The following is a 26,227-nucleotide window of genomic DNA, read 5'->3' on the forward strand; positions in this document are numbered from 1 at the left end:
GCCGCAGATCAGATGAAACGACAACAAAGTCGATCATTGAACTGCAACCTAGGGTGTCCTGGTGCCAAGAGCACATATGGACACCCTTATGTTTGAACATGGTGTTCGTTATGGACAATCCATGACGAGCACAGAAGTCCAACAACAGAACAGGTTCAGATCAGGGGGGCTGTTCCTCCCAACCACATCCCTCCAGGTCTCACTGTCATTGCCCACGTGAGCGTTGAAGTCCCCCAGCAGAACAAGGGAGTCTCCAGGAGGGGCACCCTCCAGTAACCCTTCCAAGGACTCCAAAAAGGGTGGGTATTCTGAACTGCTGTTAAGCGCAACAGCAAACCGTTTGTGCACAATAACTGATAAAGATTAGAGAATTTGCTGGAATTATTGTTCTTCAGCAGTGTGACCAGGAGTGAAACTGACCTAATTCAGGAGCGTCAAGAACTTCTGGACTCGCTGGCGTTGGTGTGCTGAAAAACATTAAGAAACACTTAACTTTGCTGATGTCCCTTTACAAAATCGTGAGAAACTTTTGTACATTTTGCACAAAGTTATGCACAGTGTGGGTTGAGATACACGGGGTAACTTTGTGTGGGGTGTTTTATATTTATGTAGAAATTTAAAGAGCTGAATGGCCTTAATATTTGAAGTTTAGAGCAAGGACAGTCTCACCTACAGCCTTTTTGTAATAATTTATTACACCATTGTTAGTTCATGTAATATGAGAAAAGAAGGTACATGGAAAAAACAATGGGTCAAGACTTTTGTACAATTTATATAAGTAACATTAAAAATAAAAAATTGTGTCTTTTAAATACATATGTGCTTTGTTAAAGAAAAAATGTCTGACCTTTTGCTATATTTTAAATTTACAAATGCATCTTTGTGGCATTTTAGGTTTTATAATTTGCACATTTCTGTTTCTGTTTGCATGACTACAGTCATGAGATAAACAGTCCACCCCGTTTCAATTCTGAGGTTTTATGTATCAGGACATAACAAAAAAAATGATCTGATCTATACCAGATTCTAAATTTATTTAAATCTAACTTCAAGTGAATAAAAACACACAACAGATGCCAGCATGTCAATATTTATTAAACAAAAATTATGCCAATATGGAAATGCTGTGTGTGAAAAACTAAGTCCATCCTCACTCCTTGCATAGGATTTAAGAGGGAAAGTATCAGCCAGGAGCTGCTAATGAGATGTATCGATAAACTGATCATCATTAGAGTGATCACCTCTATAAAACAGGAGTTTTGTCAGTTTGCTGCTCTGAAGCAGACAGGTGTGTGTTGATACAATGCCAAGAAGGAAAGACACCAGCAGTGACCTTAGAGAAGCAACTGTTGTTGGTCGTCAATCTGGGAAGGGTTAAAGGTTATTTCCTAATAATCTGGAGTTCATTATTCTACAGAGAGAAAGATTTTTCACAAGTGTAAAACAGTTAAAACAGACGCCAATCTTTCCAGGAGTGGAGGTCGCGGCAAGATCAGACTGTGCAAAAAAACTCAAGAGCTCTTTATTTCTGGAACAGTATCCTGCGAATAGACGAGACCAAAGCAGATATGTTTACCAATAACACACAGCGCCATGTTTTGAGAAAACCAAATGCAGCAAACTTTCACAAAGACCTCATACCAACTCTCGGTGGTGGAGGTATCATGGTCTGGGCTTATTTTGCAGCCACCAGATCTGGGCACCCTGCGGTCACTGAGTCGACCATGAACTCCTCTGTAGACCAAAACGTTCTAGAGCTAAATGTGAGGCCGTCTGTCTGACAGCTACGGCTTGAACCAAACTAGGTCATAAAACAGCACAAGAATTCCAAACACAGCAGAAAATCTACAACAGAATGACTCAAAAAGAAAAGAATCCCGGTGTTGCAGTGGTCCAGTCAAAGTCCAGACATCGATCTGACTGAAACCCTGTGGCGGGACCTTAAGAGAGCTGTGCAGAAACAAAGTCTGCAATCAAGGAACAGAAGCAATGTTGTAAAGAAGAGTGGGCCAAAATTATTCAGTCTTCAATTCAACAAAATTAAGAAAGACAGATAAAGCCCTACAGAAATCAACAAAGTTATTGTTGCTAAAGGTGGTTCTACAAGCTGCTGAATCGTGGGGTGGACTTTTCCATTTTGGCTTTGTCTTTGTTTAATAAATAATAATAATAATAATGTGGTGAAATCTGTTGTGTGTTTGTGTGCACTTGAGATTAGATATGAATAATTTTAAAACCTGGTAAAAAAAACAGATCCATTTTCTTTTATCCTGACTCATAAAGCCCAAGGATAAAAGAGGGTGGACTCTCTTTTTCTTCGGACTTTAAGTCGTTTCATTCTTTTTGTTGTTGCTGTTGGTTTTTATGTATAGTAATTACACTGATAAGATGTATCAGGCAGTACTAGCTGTCTGCATAAATGTTATAAATTCAGCTCTTTTTGTTTGTTTTTTTGCAAATAATCCCATAAGTATAAAATAACACCCAAAAAGTTTATCTGTTTAGAGGGAGCTGAAACACGTACTATCATCTATGACTAAAACACACTATTAAAATGAAACACAGATCCGAATGAACCAAAGGTGAGAGATCTGAAGTCATGTTTGATCACTGATTAGTTGGAATATGAACAGGTAAGGTTGAAGAATTTGAACAACCTCACCTGCACATATGCTGCCAGGACCTGGCGGGCTCACTACAGACAGCGGGAAGAATGGCACATTTACAAAACACAGACTTTTTGATGACAGAAATATCTCTGTGAGATGCTACACAGGTAACAAGTGGAGAGTCTCCTTTACCTTTTAGAACCTGAATGGGATATTCTCTGGAAACACAGAACAGTGTTAGGAGCCGTCCTGCATAGAAGTTTATTGTGATCAGATTTCCGCGTGTATCAGATCATCGGTTATCTGCTCACCCATTTAACCAGAGCCTGATGCTCCTCTGATTGACTGAAGTAGCTGCTGATATCCCGTGCAGTGACTGCATCCTCCTGGCACTGGTTCATCCAGCGCTGGTACTCCTCTTGCTCAGGTACTCGGTCCCAGAAGATCTTGAAGGCCTCCCATATGGTCTCCTGGCACACTGGTCCGACCAAAGACACCATTAACGTCATAAATTGAACCTGCAGAGCTTGTTTTCTTGGTAATACTTTTTAAAAATTATCTTTATTTGTAGGAATCTAAAAAAACTACACTTTGCCTTCAAACAGCATGAAGTCTTGTAGGTAAACTTGCACAAAATCAGGAATTAAGTAGGGTTATGATCAGGTGTCATTATTTTCTAATGTGGGTTGAAAACTGAGTGAGGAAAGACAAATTCTGCTATCAAGATAAGATTGTGGAGTTTCATGTCACGGGTCAAACACCACGGCAAAACTGAGCTCAGCAACCAGACAAGGTAATTCCAACAGAATTTTTATTTCCAGACTCAAAACTCTGCTGATTTTTTTTTTTTTTTTTTGCCATTTAAACATCTGTAAATTTTGCGGTGAATCTTGACACAGAGTTGGTTTGATTTGTAAACTTCAAACACCAAGAAAAAACTGCAAACTATACACAAAAGGTGACCAGCAGGAAAAATCTTTTGTTTTTTTAGTTTTTCTAAAAATATATAAGGTTGATTTGGTAAAACTGAGTTCCTATTTATAATTAAAGAAACCCCTTTGTATACTTTGGTGACTAAAAAGTAAAAAGTTGCATACTGTCTATGTAATACACAGTTTATAATCTGAAGTTATAAAGCCATATATCAGTCAAGGTGCTCCTTTTGGAAGTAAATCTGGGTCCACAGTCTTGAATATAAAAAGGAGCTATGGATTGTAAACTTTGTCATTACAGGTCAAACTATTGTACCTCCTGAGGCACAGCTACCTAAGAAAGTCTCTGATTGTGTCTGGGTTCTCAATCAGAAACTCAAAGACTAAGAAACTGATGGCTGAAAGTTTAAATCTGAGGCTTGATGTGGTATATCAACTAAAAGCAGACATCATAATAAGTGTGTCCATCTTTTAGATACAATCAAATTTGAAAATACTCTACTGAACAGTTTGACTCTAATCTTTCAGAAAATCCAACAAGGAACAAAGTCTGGAAATCTTTTTCCATAGTCTGTCTTTTTTTCTCCATACTTATCCAGACCTGGAAAACACTAAAACTAAATTCCATACTTTCTGAGACTGCGTAGAAACACAGAGAGAGGGGTTTCAATTTGGGCTGTTTGAGTTATTTTAAAGAAAAATGAAAAACAGACACTGAAGACCATAAACTCAGTGGTTGGCCAAGAAAACTTAAGTTGGCGGATGATACACGGTGTTTCCTTTCTTTTGAAACTGGGAACTGGGAGAAAACTGAGACCAAAGTACACCGGTCTACTTTCTGGACAAGTGTGACCAGAAATGTTCTTTATGGAAGAATTGTGGCCAAAAACCCAAACCTTCAACTTGTAAACAAAGCCAAGGACTCAACTATGAAAGAAAACATAAGAGAATATGACAGCAGGTGCTCTGGACTGATGAGCTGCAGAGCCGTACAATAATGAATGTCTGCAGAGAACAGTGAAGCGTGGTGGAGGTTAGCTGCAAGTTTGGAGCTTCGTTTCTGCTAACATGATGACCTCAGTGCTGACAAATACAAGCAGATACTTATCTATCATGCAGTATTATCATGGAGGTGTCTGCTTGGTCCCAGATTTAGTCTACAGATTGATAACAGCACCACACATACAGCCAGTGTCACTGACAAACCGTCCTAGGAGCAACGAGTCTGGGGAGTGATACGACCCACACAGAGCCCTGAGCTCAACATCCACTAATTAACCCAGAAGATGACTTTATGTTGGTTTTAAGTCCAAATGTGATCACTTCAAATGCTGATTTAATTTTGATTTTTGATCATGCAATTTGTATTTTGTACATCAGTGAAAACAAACAAAAGAAAATTATATATATTTTTGTTAGTTTTTTGTGACTATTGCATGTCATGGTTTGATATGGTCAAGTTGTGACAAATTTCATGCACATATTATCCAACTTTGTGTGCAATTAAGTTGCTTTAATAAATAACAATTTGTTGATTCTTGTAAAAATTAAATAAGGAAGGAACGCACATCGCCCTCCAATCTTTCGTGCCAGAGTTTTAATTTAAGATGATCTTGTGATGAAAAGAGACAGAGACGTAGCTGGTTTGTTCAAACCTTAAAATAACATTAGGAAAGATCTATTAAGATGTGTTAGTGTGGAGTATGTTGGACATGGCTCTCAACTAATTGAGTCATGCTATTGAAGCAGCATCTAAGCAGCATTTAAAATGAGTTTGAAGACGCCAAAGTAGCTCATGTGAGGAATTATTGGTCAGTAGTTTATGTAAAAAGACCCTGTGAGTAGGCCACACTCTGTCTGACCTTTACTCTGATCTAACAAGTTACCAGTGTCCACACAGAAGCTCACTGAGATTCCTCTGAAAACAGGTAGATCCCATTATAAAACAAAGGTAAACATCTCTTTCAGCACTGCCATTAATTAGGGGGCTTTTGTTTTCATTACCTCTAAGATGGAAGTAACTCAGATGGTGTGAAACAACTTGATCGGACGTCTCTTCTCCACAAAGTCTGAGTCCACTCTGAAAAAAGATGTTCCTTTTCTGTCGAGATGCAACTGCGTGGCTTTCCTCGGACGCCTTCACACCAGACACTCGAATGATGTGTGTGAACTCCTCGGGCTCCTGAGAGAAAGGCCGACCTGGGTCTCCCATAGAGGAGCCCTCCAGCGTCGCAGCTTTGATACCAACAACAACAATCATGTCAATGAGCAACGAATGGAAAAAAAAATTGAACAGGTGATCTGTGGTCGATACGTACCTGTCTGCCTGTCCAGAAAGACGACCACTAAACCCAAGAGAGCAGAGCAAAAAAGACTGCTCCAGGATGTGTTGCTCATGGTAAATCGCGCCTAAATCCGAGGACTCAGAAAGGGATCAAGTTGATACGCGTTTCCTCTCATGTAATGCAACAGCAGCTTACAAGCTGGCATAGCTTAAAATTCTCCAGATGCAAAAAATACTGATGAGGAAACATTTGACAGCACAACCTGTCTTCCCCCGCAGCTGTAAAAAGGTGGAAGTCACAGCGCAGGGAGGAGAGCTCCTGGCTCAGGTAGATGGGCAGATGGCTCGTAAGGAGAGAGAGAGAGGGGGACTTTTTAATGCTCTCTAATCCAGTTTACTTTAAGCCTGTTAGAAGGGCTCGCCAAGAAGTTACTGGAGCAACAGTATGAAGGGAGGGCGCTTGAAGTCATAAAACAGGTAAAAACGGAAGTAACAAAGACCACAGAAAACCGGAAAGCTGCGCGGGGAGTTATGATGCAAGATGGGATGCCTTTAATGTGACCTGTCATCATAACCCTCGACTTTTAGAGCAAACGTTTGACCTGTGGTCACTCAGTTGAAGAATTCTCTTCAAGTGGTGCGTATCTTAGCGAAACAGTAAAAATCTAACATTTATCAATCCAACTGCAACAGGATCATTCAACAAAAGGTGAGAAAGAAGAATTATGGTAGAGGAGGGAGGCAACAAGCACAAGATCCAATGTTAAAAACCTTGTAACACAGTGTCAACTACCATCACAATAAAAACAATCCTGTCTCTAGATACATGACAGCAATGAGAGTTATAGACTTATGATAATACAAAAATACCTCAGACTGATGGAGTTAAATGTGGGGATATAACATACCTTAAGATTATTTCGTAAAAAAAATATAGCTGAAAAGTGATGTGTGCAAATGTATTCACCATTCCCTTCAGAAGCCACATAATTACAGTAAATAACATCCATCTGTGGACAATCTAAAGTTTCTAAATGTTTCTCTGCTTTGGCACACCTGATGTGAATGACTGAGCGATTAACAGGCTCCTGCAGAACTTGAAGGCCTGCTGAAGAGCAGGGGAACAGCTAAAACATGCAGGATAGTGGTCCTCCAGGACCAGGATTGGACTTGGTTCTGATAACCCCATGCAGGCCAATTCAACAAGCCGCCTACAGGGAAGCTATGGCTCTTTAATAATTACCTTGGCCCCTCGCAAAGCTGCCCAAAACTGAATATATTAGGAGTGTGCAATATACATCAGAGCTAGTTCCATACCTTGAGCCTAATATTAAGCTAGTCAAAGCCTGCATCTGTCAAACCGACAATATTTAGAACCACACCACTGCAAAGGGGTGGGATGGGTAAGCCTGCGCACCTTCAGGAAGATGGCTGACTGACCCATTTATCTGACCTGTCCAATAGGCTGCACTACGGATGAAAGACCCAGAAAGTCGTGGTACAGCCAGTGTTAGAACTTTCTGGTTGCCTACATCCTGAGCATTAAAATCATGTAGCCAAGAACAAAAATAAAAGCCTTAGGCCACACAGACAGCATTTTGTAGTTGATTGGTGCAGAGATAAGTTGGATTATGGAGCCACACAGTGAGGGGATCTGCCTGAGCCTGGAAATATATTTGAGGTGACCATCTAACACTCCTGAAAGATTATACAGGCAAGCCCAACAACGTAAACGAGTTTCCGAATGAAACTTCTTTTATGCCCAGGAAGACAGAAATAAAAATAATGGGTAAGCAATTTTTGTGATATATAAAAATATTTCAGTGTTTTTTTTGTTTTTTCTTTCAGATTTTATATAAGCAACGTGACAAATGATGTTTGTTCTAGAAGTTTTAATGCATATCTGAAACTAAATGCATTTTGGAATCACCTCATTGCTGTCCAGTCAACACAATGCCACCCCAAAAAAATACAAAAAATAACGCTCACAGCACTGGAGATGTTATTTTGTATCAAAAGAAACATTATCGTATGAACAAAAGAATATTAACAAGAGCTCTCAGATGAGAAAAACAGCAATAGAAAGGAACAGAATTGTGTCCAACGTGACGATGGGTCTTATGTAGGTCTTCTCTTTTTTTGAAAAAACACTACGTGAAATGTCGTTTAATATCTAATCTATACATTTTTTTTAAATAAATCCTTTTCTAATATCTTGTATGCAAAAATAGGCAATTGTAAAATAATGGAGGACCTTATTAAGACAATAAGCAACACGCCATCTTGGAATTCGTTGAAAAGTTCTTTAGCTTCAATCTTAATAAAGTGAACGAAAGCTGTCAAACTATTAGAAACTCATTAAAACATGTCAGCTTAAAAAATAAAAATAAACAAAGAACATTTAATACATAAGGTGACAGTGGATTGTTACCAATAAACATCAGTGTTCTCTTGTCATTATCGGGTTTGAGATCAATTTTAATCGATTGGCGCATAAAGAGAAGCCTAAAATGTTTCACTTTGCTGCAGAGAGGTGGCTGCCATGTCTCCAGTCTTTCACGAGGTGACAACTGAGAAACGTTTCCACAGAATCAAAGAGTCGATCTCAGTAAAGCACGTAGTCATGCAACAGAACGCTGCTTTGATTAGATGAGCTTTTACTGAAAACTGGACCAAACTATTAGTCACACGGTGCGTTATTTACCCAACAACAGAGCTGAGGAACTCGACGAAAAGTGTTCATAATCCTGCTACATTTTACTAGCTCTGGATAAAAAAAAAAAGAAATTCAAATCATTTATCTTTATAAAATATCTACCCAGCGTAAAAACAACCAGTGGTAAAAAAGCTCAGCATATACAAACATTTGCATGTGTAGGTCCAACTTTTAGTCTTTTTGGTTGGATGTACAGACTTCACATTCAGCTGAAGGACCTACAGGCAGCCAAAGGTTTGTGTGTTTTGTTGCCGAGAACTAAAATCCATCTAATTTTAAAGGAACTAGTGTGAGTTCAAACACAATTGTCTGTTGCTCATTATGAGCAGGGATGTGTAATAATGACAGGAATGTGACGCGCTCAGCAGGAGGGCTTCTTATTCTCCACATTATCCAGGTTCTGGTGCCGGTAAAGGTTTAGTATCAGGTCTCGGATTTCGCCTCGTTTCTTTCGGACCAGTTGCCGAGGGAACCACTTTTGAAGGTGAAGAGGCAGGTCAAAGTGCACTATGGGGTCCTGAAAATGAAAAGGACGAACCGTCATCTCTTCTAAACGTGCCATAAAAAGTCTGTGCAGTTTTAAACGTGTAGTTATTTTTTTCATATTTAAATTAAAGTATGATTAAAGAAGCGAGATCTTTACCTTTAAAAAACACTCAACGTATTGAAGAAGATAGAGGCCACAGTCGCTGTTGTTGTCCTGGAGTGGAACTTTGCAGTGCGAGCTCTTCATCTGATCAGGACCAAAGTCTCTGGACGATCCTCGACGGGCCTCCCACTCCGACTGCAAGTACCTGCGAAACGCACACGAGCCACCTCAACGCGCAAGCAAACTCAAACCGGCCGAACGTTTCCCCACAGCGTTGCACTTACTCTCGTAAAAGCTTGAAGACGCGCTCGTGAAAGGAAAACTTGAGGGAGTCCATGATGAGAATGCTCGGCCTGCGGAGAGGAAAGACAGAGCTGAAAGTCCGCGGCTTAGATGCAGCGCCTTCTTTCAAATTTTTACATGAGCGCAAAGACAAACGCAAGTCAAAGACGCCTGGAGTTTTCATCCAGATGTCCAGCAAATGTGGAGTTCTCTTCAAAGAAAACATCCAGCTTGTTTTCATTCACTAAGATGAAGTAGATAAACCGAACTGCGTTGTGTTGGCCATGGAACTGTTATTTATAGTTTTGATGGGATTTCTCTGGAGATGATATTACTATTTGGTCAAGATCGTTTCATCCTGAGAAAACAAAGTTCGTTTTCTTAAGATAACAGGAGGATTATGATGTGAAACTGCTTGTTTTCTTGTGTTACACTCAGTTCCATGATTCTGCTTCGATGTGACACATTCAGCTTTATAAATCGTGATTTTAAAATGGCTTCTAGTTATTACGCAAAAACACCTTTTCTAGGTGGAAATAACTAAATATATTAACCAGTTAAAGCAAGAAAGCAAATCTCGAGGTGAGATAAATAACTCATTATTTTGAGATAACAATAAAAGCATATTTCTTCCACAGCTGTCAGGAGCACAACTGTAAAATACATAATCAGTCATTGTTGCCAACTCTGAACTTACCTTCATAACAAAAAGAAACACAAACAAAACTAGTTGTCCAGAATATAAGAGCAAAGATTTCAAAAATTTTCCGATCAGCACGTCTCCTTTGTGTTGTATGTGAACGCGATGCAGCTGTTGTTTGACTTCATCCAGCTGTTAACTAAACAATTCAGAGCAGCCTTCATGCAAAAACTAAACATAATGAACGATGGGACATTTTATCAAGAAGGAATATTAGAAAACAGCTCAAAGACGGCCTGTACGGAAAGCAGTCAGTGCGTGGCATCAAACTCACCTCTTGCATACGATCTTTCTCCGACACAATCGCTCCGTGCAGCTCTACAAAGACAACATCACATAGAGCCGATTTAGGAAAATAAATCAGGACAATTTTTGAAATGTATGAACATGGACAGGAAACTAAGTCCTTACAAGTTGACAGGGTGGTGGATCTTTGGTGGATTCATCTCGTGCCTCTAAAAAATGGGAACCAACAGTTTGAGGATTGTTTTAAATCTTACGTTTAGCATCCCAACAACACAAGGCGTACCTTTCTCTGAGTCCACGCTGTCACTGGGGTTTAACATCACCGGGGTTTCTGTATCGTCTTTAGAGCTTTTACTTTCCTGAGCCTCTTCGTCGCCCTGTGTCTGTCCTGCCCACTCTTCAAGTTTTGGCTCCTCCAATCCAGGAAAGCAAATAACAACTAAATACCAGTGAGCCCTAAAGACAAATAAGAGCAAAGTGATGCATGTAAGGTTAAAAAAAAAAGACTCCACGGCCTATTTTTATGCATCGTTAACTCACTCCTGATTGACAGGCACAAACAGGAAGTCCTTCTCAAAGATGTCCACATGTCGAGTCCACGTCTTGACTCGCTGGTGCCGCCTCTGCCTCTGACAACTGGATGCACACAGAAACACGGCACAAAGCAGCTCTTTTATATCTGACAGCACCGCAGCTCAATCTGGTACAGAAACATCCCACCACTGATCAGGTTCACGTTTCGTTTTTCTTCAACAAATGAAGGTTTTTTTTCTGAGCATATTCAGATTAAAAATAGACCAAAATGTCCGCTTACGAGTCGTTATTGCCGCCCTCTCTGGCGTTGTCCCTGCGCGTCAGCTGCTTGTAGAAGAAGCTGCTGAAGATGTGGCAGCGCTCGGCAATGGCAGCCGAGGCGTTCTGGATGAGGTATCTGATTTAAAAAAAAACATAAAAAACAAAAACAACATTCAGTCGTTTCAGATGTGGGTCTAGGCGAAACAGAATCTAAAAAGCGATCAGTTTCGAGATTTAAAATGCTTCACTTACTTGAGGTAAAAATCGATGATAACATCATTAAGGTACTGCCCACTGTGAAGGCACTGCAGGTCTTCCATGGTGACGGTTATTCCTCCTTTCAACGGCGGCGGAGGAAACTGTATCAACCTGCACAGAAAAAAGGGGAGGATAACAAGATGGTTAACTTTTAAAAGGGGGAAAATGGGTGAACTTGTAATCATTTATTATTATTTTATAAGTTATCCCCTTGGATGCCAGGTGGGTAACTTGCCTTCGGGCCAGACCCCGATATTTATATCTGACCCAGTTGGAGTCTGGTTTACTCAGTGACACACAATAGGATCCTTTTGTTCTTCGATGGCAAACTGTGTACACAGGCTGAGCTTCTTCCTTTTTGCTCTGCGGACATGAATCCATTCAGTAAATCAGAAGGTTTTATCATAAACTTTAGGAGCCTGAATAAAAAGGACATACTAAAACTAAAAGGGTGCAAGATGATCAACAAGAAAGTAAAAAGAAAAGGTCTCACGGTTTATCTTATGGGACATGATTGTGATTTAAACATATTTAGGGAAACGTTTGGTTGAACAACTTAAAAAGAGGAAACACAAGCGTCTCCTACGCAGGTAGACGGCTTCAACTTAAAGAATCACAACCAAAAGTAAACCATTTGAAACCACTTACATCGGAGGAATCCTCCGGCTCTTCTTCTTTCTGATCCTCCTTTGGTTCCACTCGCGTCTCCGTGTCCTCGTCTGGTTCGATTTGCGTCTCTGTGTCTTCCTCTGGTCGCGCCTGGAGTTCCAGGTCCAGCTGCTTCTGAAACTCAGCTTCCAGCCAGATGTGAGCTGTGGGAAGCTCGTCTTCGTCGTATTCTGAACTGTCCTGGTCCTTAATCGGCTCGGGCTCGATGCTCTGTATGCCCAGCATGGAGAGGAGATGCGAGCCCTGTCCAGTTCTTGTAATCAGCTCTATGCTGTCGTTCAGGGAGAGAACCGGCGTGTCGAGGTCTATGAAATTCCCAAGAATGTCTTCGCTGTGGCCTGAAAGGATTTGCTCGTGCGTCATATTGTTGATGCACTCAATGTCCAGCACAGAGCGCAACAAAGCGCCTTCCATTCCCTCCAAAGGGTCTTTGAGAGTCAGCAGGATAAAGGGGCTGGCTTGTTCTGTTAAAATCAGAAAGATCAATAAAACGTAGTCCAACATCAAGCAAAAAACGAAATATCTAACTACATCTGCAGCATTAAATAAAACAAAATCGAAAAATTGCCAACATAAATGTGGCTACCTATTAGAATGCCAGTAATCTCACCTGTATTTATGGATCCCTCTTCTTTGACACACAGCTGGCAGAGGTCCTGCTCTATAGCAGCGGCAGCCGTTTCCGACACGTAAAACAGCAGGATGACAGAAAAAGGCTCGTCGTCACCTTCAAACTGAAACCCACACATCTCCAGCTCCTGCTGATCCCAGATGCTGTACCTCCTCAGCTCTTTGCGCTCAAAAGTTAACATCCCCTTCTGCTGCTCACTTTTGTCTGAGGACCAAAGTAGGTGTGATTAGTTTCATGTCTGCAGGGGGATGAAATCAAACAATTAGCTCTGTTATCTTTCATTACAAATCCAAATCTGTAACTTGGGAGCACAAACAGCGGGAATAACGTAACCTTTCTGCTAGAATACCCATAAAATGCACAACAGAGAGAAATGTAAAGGGTTATAAAATACCTTGACCAGCTATGAAAATGTCCAGATTTGAGCTGATTTAAAACAAATTCAAAATCCATTCAAACTAGTCATTAGCTTCTCAATTAGGTCAGAATTAAAGCATTTCTTCAAAAAGCCATCTGCAGCTAAGATATTAAACGTTCACAAGTTTCCGCAAAAAAACCCACTTCGTAAGCTCTGAACTATACTTCCGTTTTTTTCCCAATTAAAATAAGAGCAAACAGCCCAATAAAAAAAACACACTAAGTTCTGTGAGAGAATGCTGATATTTTCTATGTATTTATAGAGCATGAATATCAGGGAAAACAAGACAACCTTTGAGCTTACAGAAAGCTGATCCATTCAGCTTTCTCTTAAAGAAAGCATGAAGTTTAACAAAAAAAACCTTTATAAGCAACCCCGTGATTTATGCACAAATATATATTTTTAAATAAGTGAACCGAGATTTTATAATTCCTATACAAGTTTTAAGGCTAACATAAAGCAAGATTTTTATCATTTCATTTTTTTTCCTAAGTAATATGTATTCATTTTAAGGTAACAAAACATGTAGGTGGATTGTAATATTCTATTTTCATAAATTCTAGGGCTGCATGATAATAAAAAACTGTAATTTGCAATATTCTTAAGCAGGTGTGGGCATCAAGGCCAGGGAGAGTCTGTTGGATTGACCGAATATTAGCATGCAGAACATAAATGCATGGTACTTGAAATAAAATGGCCTATGACTCACTGCAGTCCTTTGCGATACTGATGTTGCGTTCAAAGATACTGCAATGAGGACACATTTTTAAAATATTGTGCAGCCTTAATAAACCCTTTAACCAGCTTTTATATCAGACAAACTTGATAAGCTCAAAAAAACAGGATCACAACAGGGTGAATACCCTTCTTAGCCAGCTGAAGTGCAGATTCAAAGCCTCAGAGGTGAATTTTTAACCCATGGAACAAACACACTTAAACTAAAATCAATCACTAAGCTTAGAAGAGGAGGTACATTAACAGTTCATATAATCTGGTCCACAGGCAAAGAGTCAAAACTCAGAACAAACACAAATCAAACAGGCTCAACAAGACATATTCTCTCAAGAATTCTAGGGAAAGTAGAGTCATGACATAGATTATGAGACTAAGAGACAAGAGTGCATAATTAAGTACAGCCTGTTTCTATTATTAGACTGATCAACCAATTAAATGTTACCTTTCAGAGGGATAATGATTTCATGTTTTGCTACCTGGAACAAAAAAAAAAAAAGAGGTTTTATACTGACAGGTTTTGATGTGGACAGTAACGCAGTGTTTATCGAGGCTGTAACGTTGCGGTTACCGTGAGACCCCCGTTCGCTCTCGCCTGGTATCCTCCACAGTAACAGGTGAAAAAGGCCACACTCAAACAGGAGAAGTCCACTTCAGGGAGAGGAGAGGCTGGCATTGCGAGAGGAGACTCTTCAACAAATACCTGAAAGGCAAAAGCAAACACACGCCGTTAGACTGGAACAACTTCATGTGCTCCTCAAGTTACAGGAAAATGTAGTTTCAAGTTTGATTTTACTGACTTTTGAGCATCTAAAGCAACTGTGTGTATTCTTCAAAAATTCCTTACTTTGGCGCCATCTAGTGTTGAACACATATATTACACAGCGTTTAAAGGCTGTGCGGTGAACAGGAAAAATACTTTAATAAATTACCTTAATCTTGATCAAATTATTTTGAAAGTGACAAAGTATTGGGTCAAAAACTTCAAAACTCTGAATAAAACATACTAAAAGAAGCACAATGTACAACAAATCTTTCATAAAACTCGAGCTTGCTCAGTACATGATTAAGGATTATGATTTAAAACAAACAAATCTGTATTTAAAATGTTTTTAGGCTCTAATAGGCAAACATATTCACTTATATTGATTCACAAAGCTATTCTGGGTTATTATTAAACATTGACACCAAAACTGTGTGTTTTCGGATACTATTATTAAAGTCATTTCTTTCCTCTAGACAGAAATTTCTATTTAATCATACAGTAAGTTTAAAAATAAGCAATTTTCTTTGTTTATTTAGCTTTTTTCTTATTACATGATCCTACTGAGATGTTTGTTTAATGGCTTGTTTTTTAACTACAAGCTATAAATACTTTAAATGAATACAGCAGTGGTGGACTTTAATCTTAGCCTTAATTTCCTCAGCTTTATGATGGCTGACAGCTGAAGAGACAACATAGATAAGATCCCGACAGCACCAGGCATCGGGCAGGAAATACTGAACGCTGCTTTTGAAGGCAGTGAGTGTAGGTGTAAGGATCTGAACACCTCTGACAAGGACCCAGTCGTAATGAGCAGAGGGCCACAGACGCTCTAAATCAGTAGCTCCAGTGTGATGGTCCTGGTCTGCAGCGATGTGAACCAACAAAAAGTGGATCAAAAAAGGGAAAAGTGGTGAAACAGGGTAATCGGTGGCTAAAGCTCAGTTTGTTTGGCGTCTTAACTTTGCAAACTGTAGTGCCCGTCAAAATTTGCATCACATAACCTGCTGCACAAGATGAACGCTGTAAAACAGTACAAACTACAGCTAAAGGAAGTTAAAGCAAATGTTACAAAACTGCCAATACAGATGCCCTCAGTGACTACTAAATACTGGGCGTGAAGACTGGACAATGAAAAATATATATAAAAAACAAATTATTAAAAAAACAAAAACACCTGTCCCAGCAAACTGAACTGCCTCTTTAAGCAGGATAATAATCATGACCAATGGAAAAAGGGTTCAAGTATGACTAGAAGAGTGAGTTTGAGGCGTTTACTTCAAATCTGATCGAGGATCTGTGCAATGTGCTGACACTTTGGTGCCAGATTTCACTGCAGATCTTCAGGGGGTTCCAGTGGAGTCCCAGACTCAACATGTCAAACCAAAGACATAAATAAAAAGACCTATTCAAAAGTAAATGGGTGCTCCTAAAGCTGTGCCTGATTAGTGTTTATTCATGTTTTGTGTCAAAATATTCTCATACAATATTTGGCTTAGTGAAGAAGCAACCCTTTGGTATACTCCTGGATATTTCCCCCACGCATATTAATAATCTTGCCTCTCCACATTAGGTGGGATGCAAGACGAGCAGCACCAGGTTGTTTGATTCAAACAGCAATCAGCTCAGCACCCTGGGGTGAAGTAAAAACCTCGGGCCCCAGCGTGAAGGCTCTAAAAACATCATTATGTCTGTTAATTTGGGCATTACCTGAACTCAGTTTAGAAACCCGCGTGAGGTCATTTTCTGCTGGAACATAAAAAGCTCAACCAGAGTAGCAGACACCTTGGAGACACTGCTCTGAACGTTCATTAAAATGTGTTTTTGATCTTTTGAGGAAATATGAAGTAGACTTTGTACCAACCTGTATGTTCTGCATGCATGGATCCTCCTCCTCCTCTTCATCCTCCTCCTCCTCCTCCTCTTTGGACACAGCTTCCTGCAAGGACACTTCTTGTATCACCGTGTCAGCCACGGCGTGGACCACGCCTCTCTGGTACTGAGGATGATCCCGACCCTCCTCATCATCACTGGACAACACAACTGAAAGGCAAACATAAGAGGGTAACATTTTTGCAAAAGTGAATATTTATTTAAAAATCATACTTCTTCGCTTTTCTGCCACATAGGTCTACTCAAGCCCACATATTTGATGCTGGATTTTGACAAAATAAAAAGCTGTGAAGGTCAGTAATTATAGAAAAAACTCTGCTTCAATGAAGGAAACTCAAAGCTTCTATGAAGCACACAGCAAATACCTAAACATTTAGGGGAAACCAATAAAATGTAGCTAAAATGATATTAAAAGAACAGATATAAATGTTAAAATGTTACTCAGTTTCTTTACTTTTCAATTGCCATAATTCTTTTGATGAAAATAAAACAGATGGGAACAAAAAGCTTATAAAAATGATATTGTCAAACCAAAGCTGATTTGCTTGATTTGACGGAAAACTGAAATTTTTTTCTTTTTTCAAAGTTTTTCCAATTTTGCCAAAGGAGCAGTGGCTAGTCAGCTATTTGTGACTACAAGATGCCAAAATATCACCCAAACACTGCATGCATTTCAGCAACATTTACATACTAAACCAAATTAATTAAATGAATAATTAACTCTAGTTATACTGCAATTAACTACAATTAATTAACTCAATTAATACTAATTGCTCTCAGGTTTGTATTACAGTTATTTGTAAAGAATTACATGGGGTCAATGTTAGCGCTGATGCCCTTTGCTCTTTATATCAATACCCTGGGTCAAGCCATCACTGATGCATCTGCGCACTTCTACATTGATGAGTCAGTTATTTACAGCCGTGAAAATGTCTCCAAGGGCTTGCAGTCTGCTTTAGATTGTTTTCAGTCTCAGCTTTTACAACTCGGGCTGATGCTAAATGCCAGTGAGATAAAGAGCGCGCAGGGTTATCCATTCACTTTGGTTCCTCGTATCATCTTGAAATGAAAATCAATGACGACTAAGCCCCACATTGACAATCTGCTGAAGATGATCAAGTTAAAATTGGGATTCCTTTCGACATGTTTCTGTGCCCTGAAACAGCTGGTTTCTGCTACCTTCTTAGCTCCCGTAGACTACAGAGATATTGTGTACATGAACGAACGCCTCTGCCAGCTCTTCTGAACGCCGTCTACCACGGAGCTGTGAGATTCCTTACAGGCAGTAAACGTCTCACTCATATTACACTTTATACTCTCTAGTTACATGGCCCATCTTTACACATCCGCAGACTTTTACATCGGTACACGTTTATTAACAAATCCATCAGATTTGTCTTGTTATATGACTTGTAAACAGCACCACGGCAGCCTTCGCTCTCAGGCTTCCATCGCCTGCAGCGTTCCTCGGGTGCGTACTGTCTAGTACTCTGGCCCCTCCAGCTGGAACGTGCTTCAGCAGCATCATAAGCTGTCCAGCCTCTGCACTCGAGAAATTTGAATTTTTAATAAAAGAATTGAAGATCACATCCACAAACACCTGCTCCTGTTTCTAATGAGATTTTCAGCTGTTCCGTTTATGTCAGAGTAGCTTCTATTTTAATTTTTTGATATAGTTGTATTTATGTCTTTATTTTATACGAAAGTCTTATTTGTGAATAACAGGTCTCTCTTGCAAATGAGACAATTGTGTCTCTTCAAGATAACTATAAATAAAGGAAATGAAAATGTGATTATTTAGAAGTGCAAATAGCAGCAGCAGCTAGCTGTAACACATTCTGTGCAGCCCTTTAAGCAGCAGTATCATTATATTTCTCCCAGAAAAAACAGGGTCATGATAAACTGAGAGCGACGGAAATGTTTATAAAATAGTGAGGATTGGTTTGTTTTAAGATGACAATAATCCACTTTGGTCTTTGCCCTGCGCAGACTTCTCATTACCTCAACTCAGGTCAGAATCAACTCTTCCTTTAAACTGAAGCCTTATCTCCAACAAATAACCCTCCCACTGACCCCACTTCATATAATCTGAACTATCATTTTAACTAGCCCCATCTGTCAGTTACGCATTATTTTAAGAAATATAATCTTTATTGACTGAAAACCGCCTGCCTAATGTTGTCAGACTCTCTTACGCCCTGAAATCACGGGCAGCATACAGTTTCTGAAAGTGTCCAGTACGCAGCATTGTTTGTGAGATCTGTCAGAATGCCTGGACCAAATGTCTGGTTTCTTTGCAGAGTTTCACAGCATTCACTAGCTTCTCCTGTCAACCCTGATGCCATTGCTTACAGGTGCCTTCAGAAGGATGTGAGGCTTCATTTCAACACAAACTGACGAATTATACACCCGTGTCTAAATGTGGCAAATTTGCTGATAAATACAAAAAGGAAGAGTATAATAAAGCCAGCAGCTTCTGGAGATAATTAGTGGTGTGTTGAGGTGCTTACTGGGTTCAGGGGGGCTGATTTGAGTTGTACTTTCGTGTCTGGGGGATAAGCTTTCTTTGTTGCTGCTAATTATGTCTTCTGCTTCCAAACTGCAGGGTACGCCTGGAACCAAGCCTTCCGTCCCGTCGTCCCCTCCGACTGTGTACTGCACAATGAAGTGGTCGGCATTCTCCACATCCACATCTTCCTCCTGTTCCTCGAGGCTGACGCATGTAGAGACCTGCTCTCCGTCTTCTCCCGACAGGCGGAGCACACTCTCGCGGTGACGTTTCGGGCTGCCCGTTCCATTGCACTGAGAGCCGCATTTCTTCCTTTTACGCTTCTATTGAGAGACAAATGTGTTGGTTTTAGTGAATATACTGCTATTATTTTTTTAAATAGTTTGGAAATAAGTGTGTAACTACATTTGTATTCAATGATCAAGAGAATTGAAAACAGAACTTTAACTTTTCAGTTGCAGAATAAAAACAAGGGCCTCTTTTTAAGCTTTTATTTTATTTTTATCTGAATATTTTTAAGGCTCTTAGAGTACTGTGTGATAGTGATCCTGCATGTCAACTAAAATGAGATTCAGTCTTTTTAATATTTTAGGTTTTAAAACTGGTACCCACCGAACTCTTTTGCTCTTCTTTTACTGGATCTGTCGACTGGTTTCTGATGCTTTCTGAGGAGAACTCATCACAGCTGGTTGTGTCTTCGGTGGACTTTGAGTTTAACCCGTCGTCTGCTTGGGACCGATCAAAATAAAACTAATTAAACTAGCTTTCCTTGAAAGAGTTGTCCTCTGCGTTGCATGCCAAACTTTTAAACCAGTGGTCTACAGTCCTGGTCCTCGAGGGCCACTATCCTGCATGTTTTATTTGTTTCTCTGCTCCAACACACCTGATTTGAATCAATGGGTGATTAACAGAACATGAATAGGTGATTTAACCACTGAATCAGGTGTGTTGGAGCAGGAAAACAAGTAAAACATGCAGGATAGTGGCACTCCAGGACCAGGATTGGAGACCCCTGTTTTAAACACAGCTCTTGTGCGATCAGTCAGCTCTCAGAGTATGTGTCGGGGATGACTCTTAGCTAATAATACAACACATTTTAGATCAATATCTGTAAAACTGGCTGAGTTAAAGCCTTTTCTGTGTTTGCTAAGGTTCATTAGCAGTGGCAGCCATATTGAAATGGGTCTAAAAGTTATCAGTTGTGGATGTACAGACAATGATTTCTTTTTTGAGTTTCATTTAAATTCATCCAGTGATTCGTGAGATGTTTTGCTAGCACAATAGAGAAAACAAACACACACAGAGGCAGAAACATTATTACTCATTCGCCTTTGGCAGCAGGCAATAATAACGAATGACTGCATAAATGTTGTTGTGTTGAAAATGAAAACACGGCTTTAAAAAAAAGCCCATCAACATACTATGAGGCATCAAAAACAATTTAAAACATCTCCTTCAGAAACAATCATGGGAGATGAGCAATTAGGGTGATGCTTTCTTCTGAAAATTATAAATGATTCATTCAAGAGGAAAAAACTGAAAGATACTGACAACAAACAACAAAAAAACAAAACTCACCTCCAACTTCAGCAAACTCTTCTTCTTTGATGTCTTTGCCGATTATCACCTCCTTAATGTCTTCGTTTTCTTCTTTGTCCTTCTCAGAATTTTGTGATCTTCTCTTGAGTCGTGTCCTACAAAAAATTCAGAGGTCATTCCTGCCTAAACTACAGAGACTAAAAGTGAATGTTTTGTGGCCATTTTTGTGCACATTTGAACAAAAATAAAAGTGGTGTAAATATTTACATTAATGGCACATTTCAATTTTCAAGAAGTTGTCAAAACAACACAAAAGTAAAGGCTTTTTTATAGTAATGTAAGAATATTTGAAAAATATGGACTAAATCTCCTAAATAATTTTAACTGAGGTTCAATTCACACTAAACAAAGTCAATGTTTTATTTAATGTAACATATGGTCTTAAGCATATAAAACAATGTGGAGAAGTCTGTAATTACACTCTTTTTTTAAATTAATTTCTAAACCCATCAAATTAATCATTTAAAAACGTTTTCCTACCTTTGAGAGGAGGAAGGGGTGGTCTTTTGGTTGCTTTTTGTAGTTAAACTCCTGCTTTTGTCATTATTATTCAACTCCCTCTGGCTGGACTGGCCGTTTCTGCAGGTCTGAGGCCCCTCTCTGCTATGACCACTTTCCCGTTGAGCGCTCGCCAGTCGTCCTCTGCCTGGAACGCCGCTGCTCATTTTTACCCTCTCTATATAATTCTTGCCCAGCTCTGTCTTCAAGACGTCTGTCAAGATGAGGAGCGGCTTCCTCCTAAGGGATAAAAGAGAAAAATGTTTATTTATAACTTTCCTAGAGCTACATCTCCTCTGAAACATTGTAGCTCGTCAAAGTTTTTAGATAAGACTTTGGGCATACCAAGTGATGGACATGGGGGGGGCTGAGTGCTGCAGATAAGCCACATGTATTGTCATGATAAGCTCAACATCTGAATCATAATGCTTAGACTCAATATTTCCCTCAAGTGATATAAGTTAAAGAAGGGGGGAAATTCTTACTGAGCGTGCAGAAAAAAGATATGTCTGAAACAGGAGTATCACATTTTCTTCCATAGTTAGTCAGCTGCACAAATAATTTTATTTAACCATTAGGGAAGGTTGAAATACGTGAATCTAAAAACTCTGCTTCATCTGCATGGAGTTGCTTGAAAGGCTTCTGAAACCCAGTCATTTGTATCGCATGCTCTGCGCAAAAAACAGTTTTGCCGTTCGTTGTGCGTCTCCCCTGTGAGTTAAATATGTTGAACGTGAGTATCCCATCTCACTGACATTACAATTTAGAAAACAACCCATACTTGTCAGTTCCAGCTGATGGACAGAGCGCTCACCAGGTGTTTCAGTGTGAAATAAAATCCATCACACTTTCAGTTCATCTCACTTCACTTCTCACGAAGATTCAATAACAAGTTGCTCTGAACTGAAACTGAACAAGTGGATCCCGTAAATCACATATAAGACAGCCCTAGAAGTAAACTGTCCTATAAAAAGGTTTGATGTCTGTTGTTGCCTGCTTACCTGGTCATTTCCAGAGTGATAAAAGCTGCATGGCTGTGATCAAACATCATAGATCCGTTCTTATGACGCAGATTACGAGATCTGTATTTGCAGCCTGCAAATGCAGTCCAGGAAACCTTTTTAAAACAGAAAGGGGAAAAAGTATTAGTCATGAGATAATACCCGAGTGTTATAAATGGTAGCTTTTGTACATTAAGATAAAAGATTTGCTGTACCTGCCCTTCTAGTTTTTCACACTCAGATGAAAGGCAATTCACTGGGATTTTAAGAGGGTTTTCCATCTAAAATACAAAGATTGACTGGTTATTGAGCTGTTGTTAAATGTTTTACAACCAACATAAAAAACATCTCTCTTTCACAGAAAATCACTGACATCAAGAGTAATTCCACGAAGCATGTGATGCTGTTTGGTAACTTTTCATATGAAAAGCATGTGGTGACAGCTGGTGTAGTTTGTTGTGTAGCAATCTGGTATACCATACCATACCAACTTTATTTATAAAGCACTTTATACACCAACAGGACCAAAGTGCTGTACACAATCATGAAATACAGTACAATCATAAAATAGAAAGGTCAAGTACAAAGTATAAAACAGTACTAAAGTAATTAAAATATTAACAATAAAACAAGGTCAAACATCTCAGATTGTGCCAAAGGCCAAAGAAAAAAGATGGGTCTTAAGAAGGGATTTAAAAACAGCAAGTGAAGAGGCCTGTCTTATGTCCAAAGGAAGGTCATTCCATAGCTTGGGAGCTGCCACAGAAAAGGCACGGTCCCCTCTGAGCTTACGCTTTGTCTTCGGGACCCTCAGAAACAACTGGTCAGCTGACCTGAGGGAACGGGAGGGTGTGTAGGGATGTAGCAACTCAGACAGGTAGAGAGGGGCAAGACCATTTAGAGCTTTAAAAGCAAATAAAAGGATTTTAAAATGAATTCTAAAATATACTGGCAACCAGTGTAAAGAAGCTAAAACAGGGGAAATATGGTCAAATTTTCGTGTACCTGTTAAAAGTCGTGGTATCTATAAGCATAAGTCTGATTAAAAAGTAACAGCTAATGCTCCTTGAAACCCTTCTGATAAATAAATGGCATTGAGAAGACTGGTGTGTATTTTAAAGAAATAGTAACTAATTTGAGCTTTTCTGCAAACAGGATTTGTTGCAGTAAAAGGCATTTTTGGTTTCAAGCTGTTGGTCGGATACAAAAAAAAGAATTATTTTTTGCCCCAAATAACCACAATTCTCTTTGCTGGAATAAAATGGTAAATAGTAAACTATCTGCACTTGTATAGCGCTTTATCTAGTCCAAGGACCCCAAAGCACTTTACACTACAATCATTCACACATTCATACACTGATGGTGGTACGCTACATTGTAGCCACAGATGCCCTGGGGCAGACTGACAGAAGTGAGGCTGCCATCACACCAGTGCCACCAAACCCTCTGACCCCCACCCGTAGGCAAGGCAAGTGAAGTGTCTTGCCCAAGGACACAACAGACTGATGAAGCGGGGGCTCGAACCGGTAACCCTTTGGTTACAGGACGAACCCCAACCTCCTGAGCCACTGCCGCCACATTAAAAATTATTCAAACAAACCTAAGCTGGTGTTGGTGGTTTTTCTGCTCCCTTCTGCAGCGGTTACTACAGCAAGCAAACTCACATAAAAGATTTGACAATTGTTTTACGCTGGACTCAACCTCAACTCGAACCTGCAGCCTCAGGATTACAAGACCGCAGCACTGACCACCGAGTTACTGTGGCCCAAACTAAGCAGATGATAACAGATTATCTGCAGGTAAACTGATCATCACAGAAACTGACAGTCGTAGCCTTCATGAAACTTGGTGGAAAAATATTCCTTATTGCAGCTACTTAGTTTATTTATTAATTATCAATATTTAGAAACAGTGATGACAGGAGCAGAGAAGGGGACAACGAAGCAATGAAAACTTCTCTAGGCTTTCATTTTAAACCAGACTTAAACCTAAAACTCTACTAGAAAATTTGCCATTGAATGAATTTTCCTACGATGGCAATTCTAATGTTACTTTGTTAGCTTAGATTTTCTTCTTCAGGCTCTTTCTTTCACATGAGGTTCTGAATGTATTCAAGTTTCTAAATGCATTCCTCCTATTTCTTTGAGCTTTTAAATTGGTGATAATGTAAGGTGTCAGTATTGAATATGTCTGCTTGATGACATAAATCTGTTTCAGTCTGATTTTTCGACCTGATGACATCCCAGCAACAATTCACCTGACAATTTAAATCAAAGCTCAAAGACATTTAAATAAAACATACCATGTGGTCCTTGTCGACAGTAAATGGAAGAGTTAAGACTTTTTTCCGCTCCATCATAGTTCAAGTCGTCATAAGGCACAGCAAGAACACTGCAAGAAACATGGAAAAACATGTCTCTGTCTCTGTGACTCATAAGCAAAATCAATCAGACTGGATGGCTTGAACAAACATGTAGATTCACATTTACTCATTTTGACCTTTGGCTCAAGAGTCAAGTTCTTTTCCTTTTCATTTTAACCGTATTAAAAATACAGCGGGATGAAATTGTGTGTCTCATGTCCAAAGCAAACACAAACAAGCCATTAAACTAACAAAAAGAAACTAAAAATAACTATAAACAGTGTTGAAAGTCACGCAGCGCAACGAGCGACTCAGATTAAAAAAAGTGGTCAGCACTCCAGTTAAAATCCATTTAAAACATCAGATGGAAAACACTTTAACCTAACCTATATCATGGACTTTAAAACGTGTAAATTCAGAGTAACAAACATGTTACAAGCTTCTCTTGTCCAGATAAGTGTGAGGAAGCAGACTTATTCATGTATCTATGGAATAAAGCTGATGCAAATTCTGACTCCATGAAAGAGCAAATTAAATGTTATCAATTATAAACCAAAATACATGCAACATTGAATAACTGACTAACTCGTATCACCCTGCTTTGTACCCAGATAAATGTCATTTGGGTTAAATATCTATATATTGCTGCTTTTAGCTTCTTTGACGGTCAAATCCCTCTAAGCAAGCCCATTTCCGTAAATACAACAGACAGAAAGAGAAAGAGAACTAAAGCAAGTGTTGAATTAAAAAGGCACAATTAAAATAACACAATGAATGTTTACAAATAATAACTACATAGGCGACCTTTGATAAGCCTGGGAAATGCTCAAAAACGGAACATGTAGGGTAAAGTGGTCGAAAGTGGCACATTTATCGAGCATCACTGAATGTTTCTTTTGTCAGTGAAGCAGATGTTTTTACTGCATAAAACCTGTGTAGCTTCTTATTAAAAGATAATACACCCATGTGAGAGCATGGGTCCATTCTCGCAACCACAATGTATTTAACTTGTCAGAGGATTTTTTTGGCGAGGACAAAAATGGAAATTTTATATTATGCTAACATTAGCCGACAAAAGCTAAAAGCGGTACTGCGAGGCTAAACGCAGCAGAGATTAAATTTACCCGACAGGGCCTCTTTTAATATGCTCACACCATATCTGCAAAATTAGAACAACAGCTTTTACACAAATCAGTTTGACCACGCACCTTGCAAGCACAGACGGCAGACCTTTTACAATTCCAGCTCTGCACTCGAGCGTTTCTTTCGCTCACCACCTTCCGGTGAAGGACGGAAGTTCTTCCATCAAAATAACCCGAAAGGAAACAAAAACTCATCGTTCTTTAGTTCCTGAGTTAGATTTGTGTCTGGTTTTTCCAGGCAAAAAAAAAAGAAAACAATTCCGTTTGTATTCCTAACTAAACAAATTTTAAGTAAACTTTATTTGCATATCTTCCTATTTTTTGTACTTGCATATAACGTGATATAAATTATTATTTTTGTATTTGTTTATCACTGCTTGTCTGAGTACCTGTAAATGACCTGTTGTCTCAGACTCTCTCATTTATAAATTCTGACATTTTAGTTTGAAAAACCTAGTTATACATATGTTGTTTTAAGTCGTTTGAAGCCCCTGCTCTTATTTGTTGTAATAAATGTTATCCAGTAAAATATTATCCACAAAGGGGTTCAGTTTCAGTTTAATGAATAGACAATAAGCATACGAATTTGTCATTTGATA

At 39.3% G+C, this 26,227-nt stretch overlaps 2 protein-coding genes across 6 annotated transcripts in view; both read right to left on the reverse strand.

Annotated features, from left to right (window-relative positions):
• impg2a (interphotoreceptor matrix proteoglycan 2a) overlaps positions 1-6,018 on the reverse strand; it is a 29,194-nt gene extending 23,176 nt beyond the window's left edge. For 3 of the 4 annotated variants that reach the window (XM_017410361.3, XM_025004636.2, XM_017410359.3), the window contains exons 1-6: positions 5,860-6,018; positions 5,546-5,776; positions 2,921-3,087; positions 2,802-2,827; positions 2,663-2,695; positions 421-467 (exon numbers count right to left, since the gene is read on the reverse strand). In XM_017410361.3, the coding sequence (XP_017265850.1) occupies positions 421-467; positions 2,663-2,695; positions 2,802-2,827; positions 2,921-3,087; positions 5,546-5,776; positions 5,860-5,938 (583 nt within the window). In that variant the 5' untranslated portion in view covers positions 5,939-6,018. The remainder of the gene's footprint in view (positions 1-420; positions 468-2,662; positions 2,696-2,801; positions 2,828-2,920; positions 3,088-5,545; positions 5,777-5,859) is intronic. The other variant, XM_017410362.3, reaches the window with a different exon arrangement.
• Positions 6,019-7,700: 1,682 nt separating this feature from the next.
• On the reverse strand, positions 7,701-25,789 carry senp7 (SUMO specific peptidase 7). 2 transcript variants are annotated; one of them, XM_017410380.3, is made up of 23 exons: positions 25,695-25,789; positions 24,427-24,515; positions 22,340-22,405; positions 22,125-22,240; positions 21,106-21,363; positions 20,605-20,720; positions 19,639-19,751; positions 19,028-19,349; positions 16,489-16,667; positions 14,433-14,564; positions 14,307-14,340; positions 12,691-12,915; positions 12,060-12,544; positions 11,647-11,774; positions 11,406-11,522; positions 11,173-11,289; positions 10,899-10,994; positions 10,642-10,814; positions 10,524-10,567; positions 10,387-10,430; positions 9,415-9,483; positions 9,185-9,335; positions 7,701-9,058 (listed from the first exon to the last, which is right to left on the reverse strand). In XM_017410380.3, exons 2-23 carry the CDS (start codon positions 24,481-24,483, stop codon positions 8,903-8,905), a joined length of 3,198 nt encoding a protein of 1,065 aa, XP_017265869.1. In that variant the 5' UTR covers positions 24,484-24,515; positions 25,695-25,789; the 3' UTR covers positions 7,701-8,902. The 2 variants fall into 2 exon arrangements, with proteins under 2 accessions (XP_017265869.1, XP_017265868.1); XM_017410379.3 differs by having other exon boundaries at positions 19,639-19,754.
• Between the last annotated feature and the right edge of the window lie 438 nt (positions 25,790-26,227).

Source organism: Kryptolebias marmoratus, linkage group LG6, assembly GCF_001649575.2.
Source record: "Kryptolebias marmoratus isolate JLee-2015 linkage group LG6, ASM164957v2, whole genome shotgun sequence".
In the NCBI taxonomy this organism is placed as follows: domain Eukaryota; kingdom Metazoa; phylum Chordata; class Actinopteri; order Cyprinodontiformes; family Rivulidae; genus Kryptolebias; species Kryptolebias marmoratus.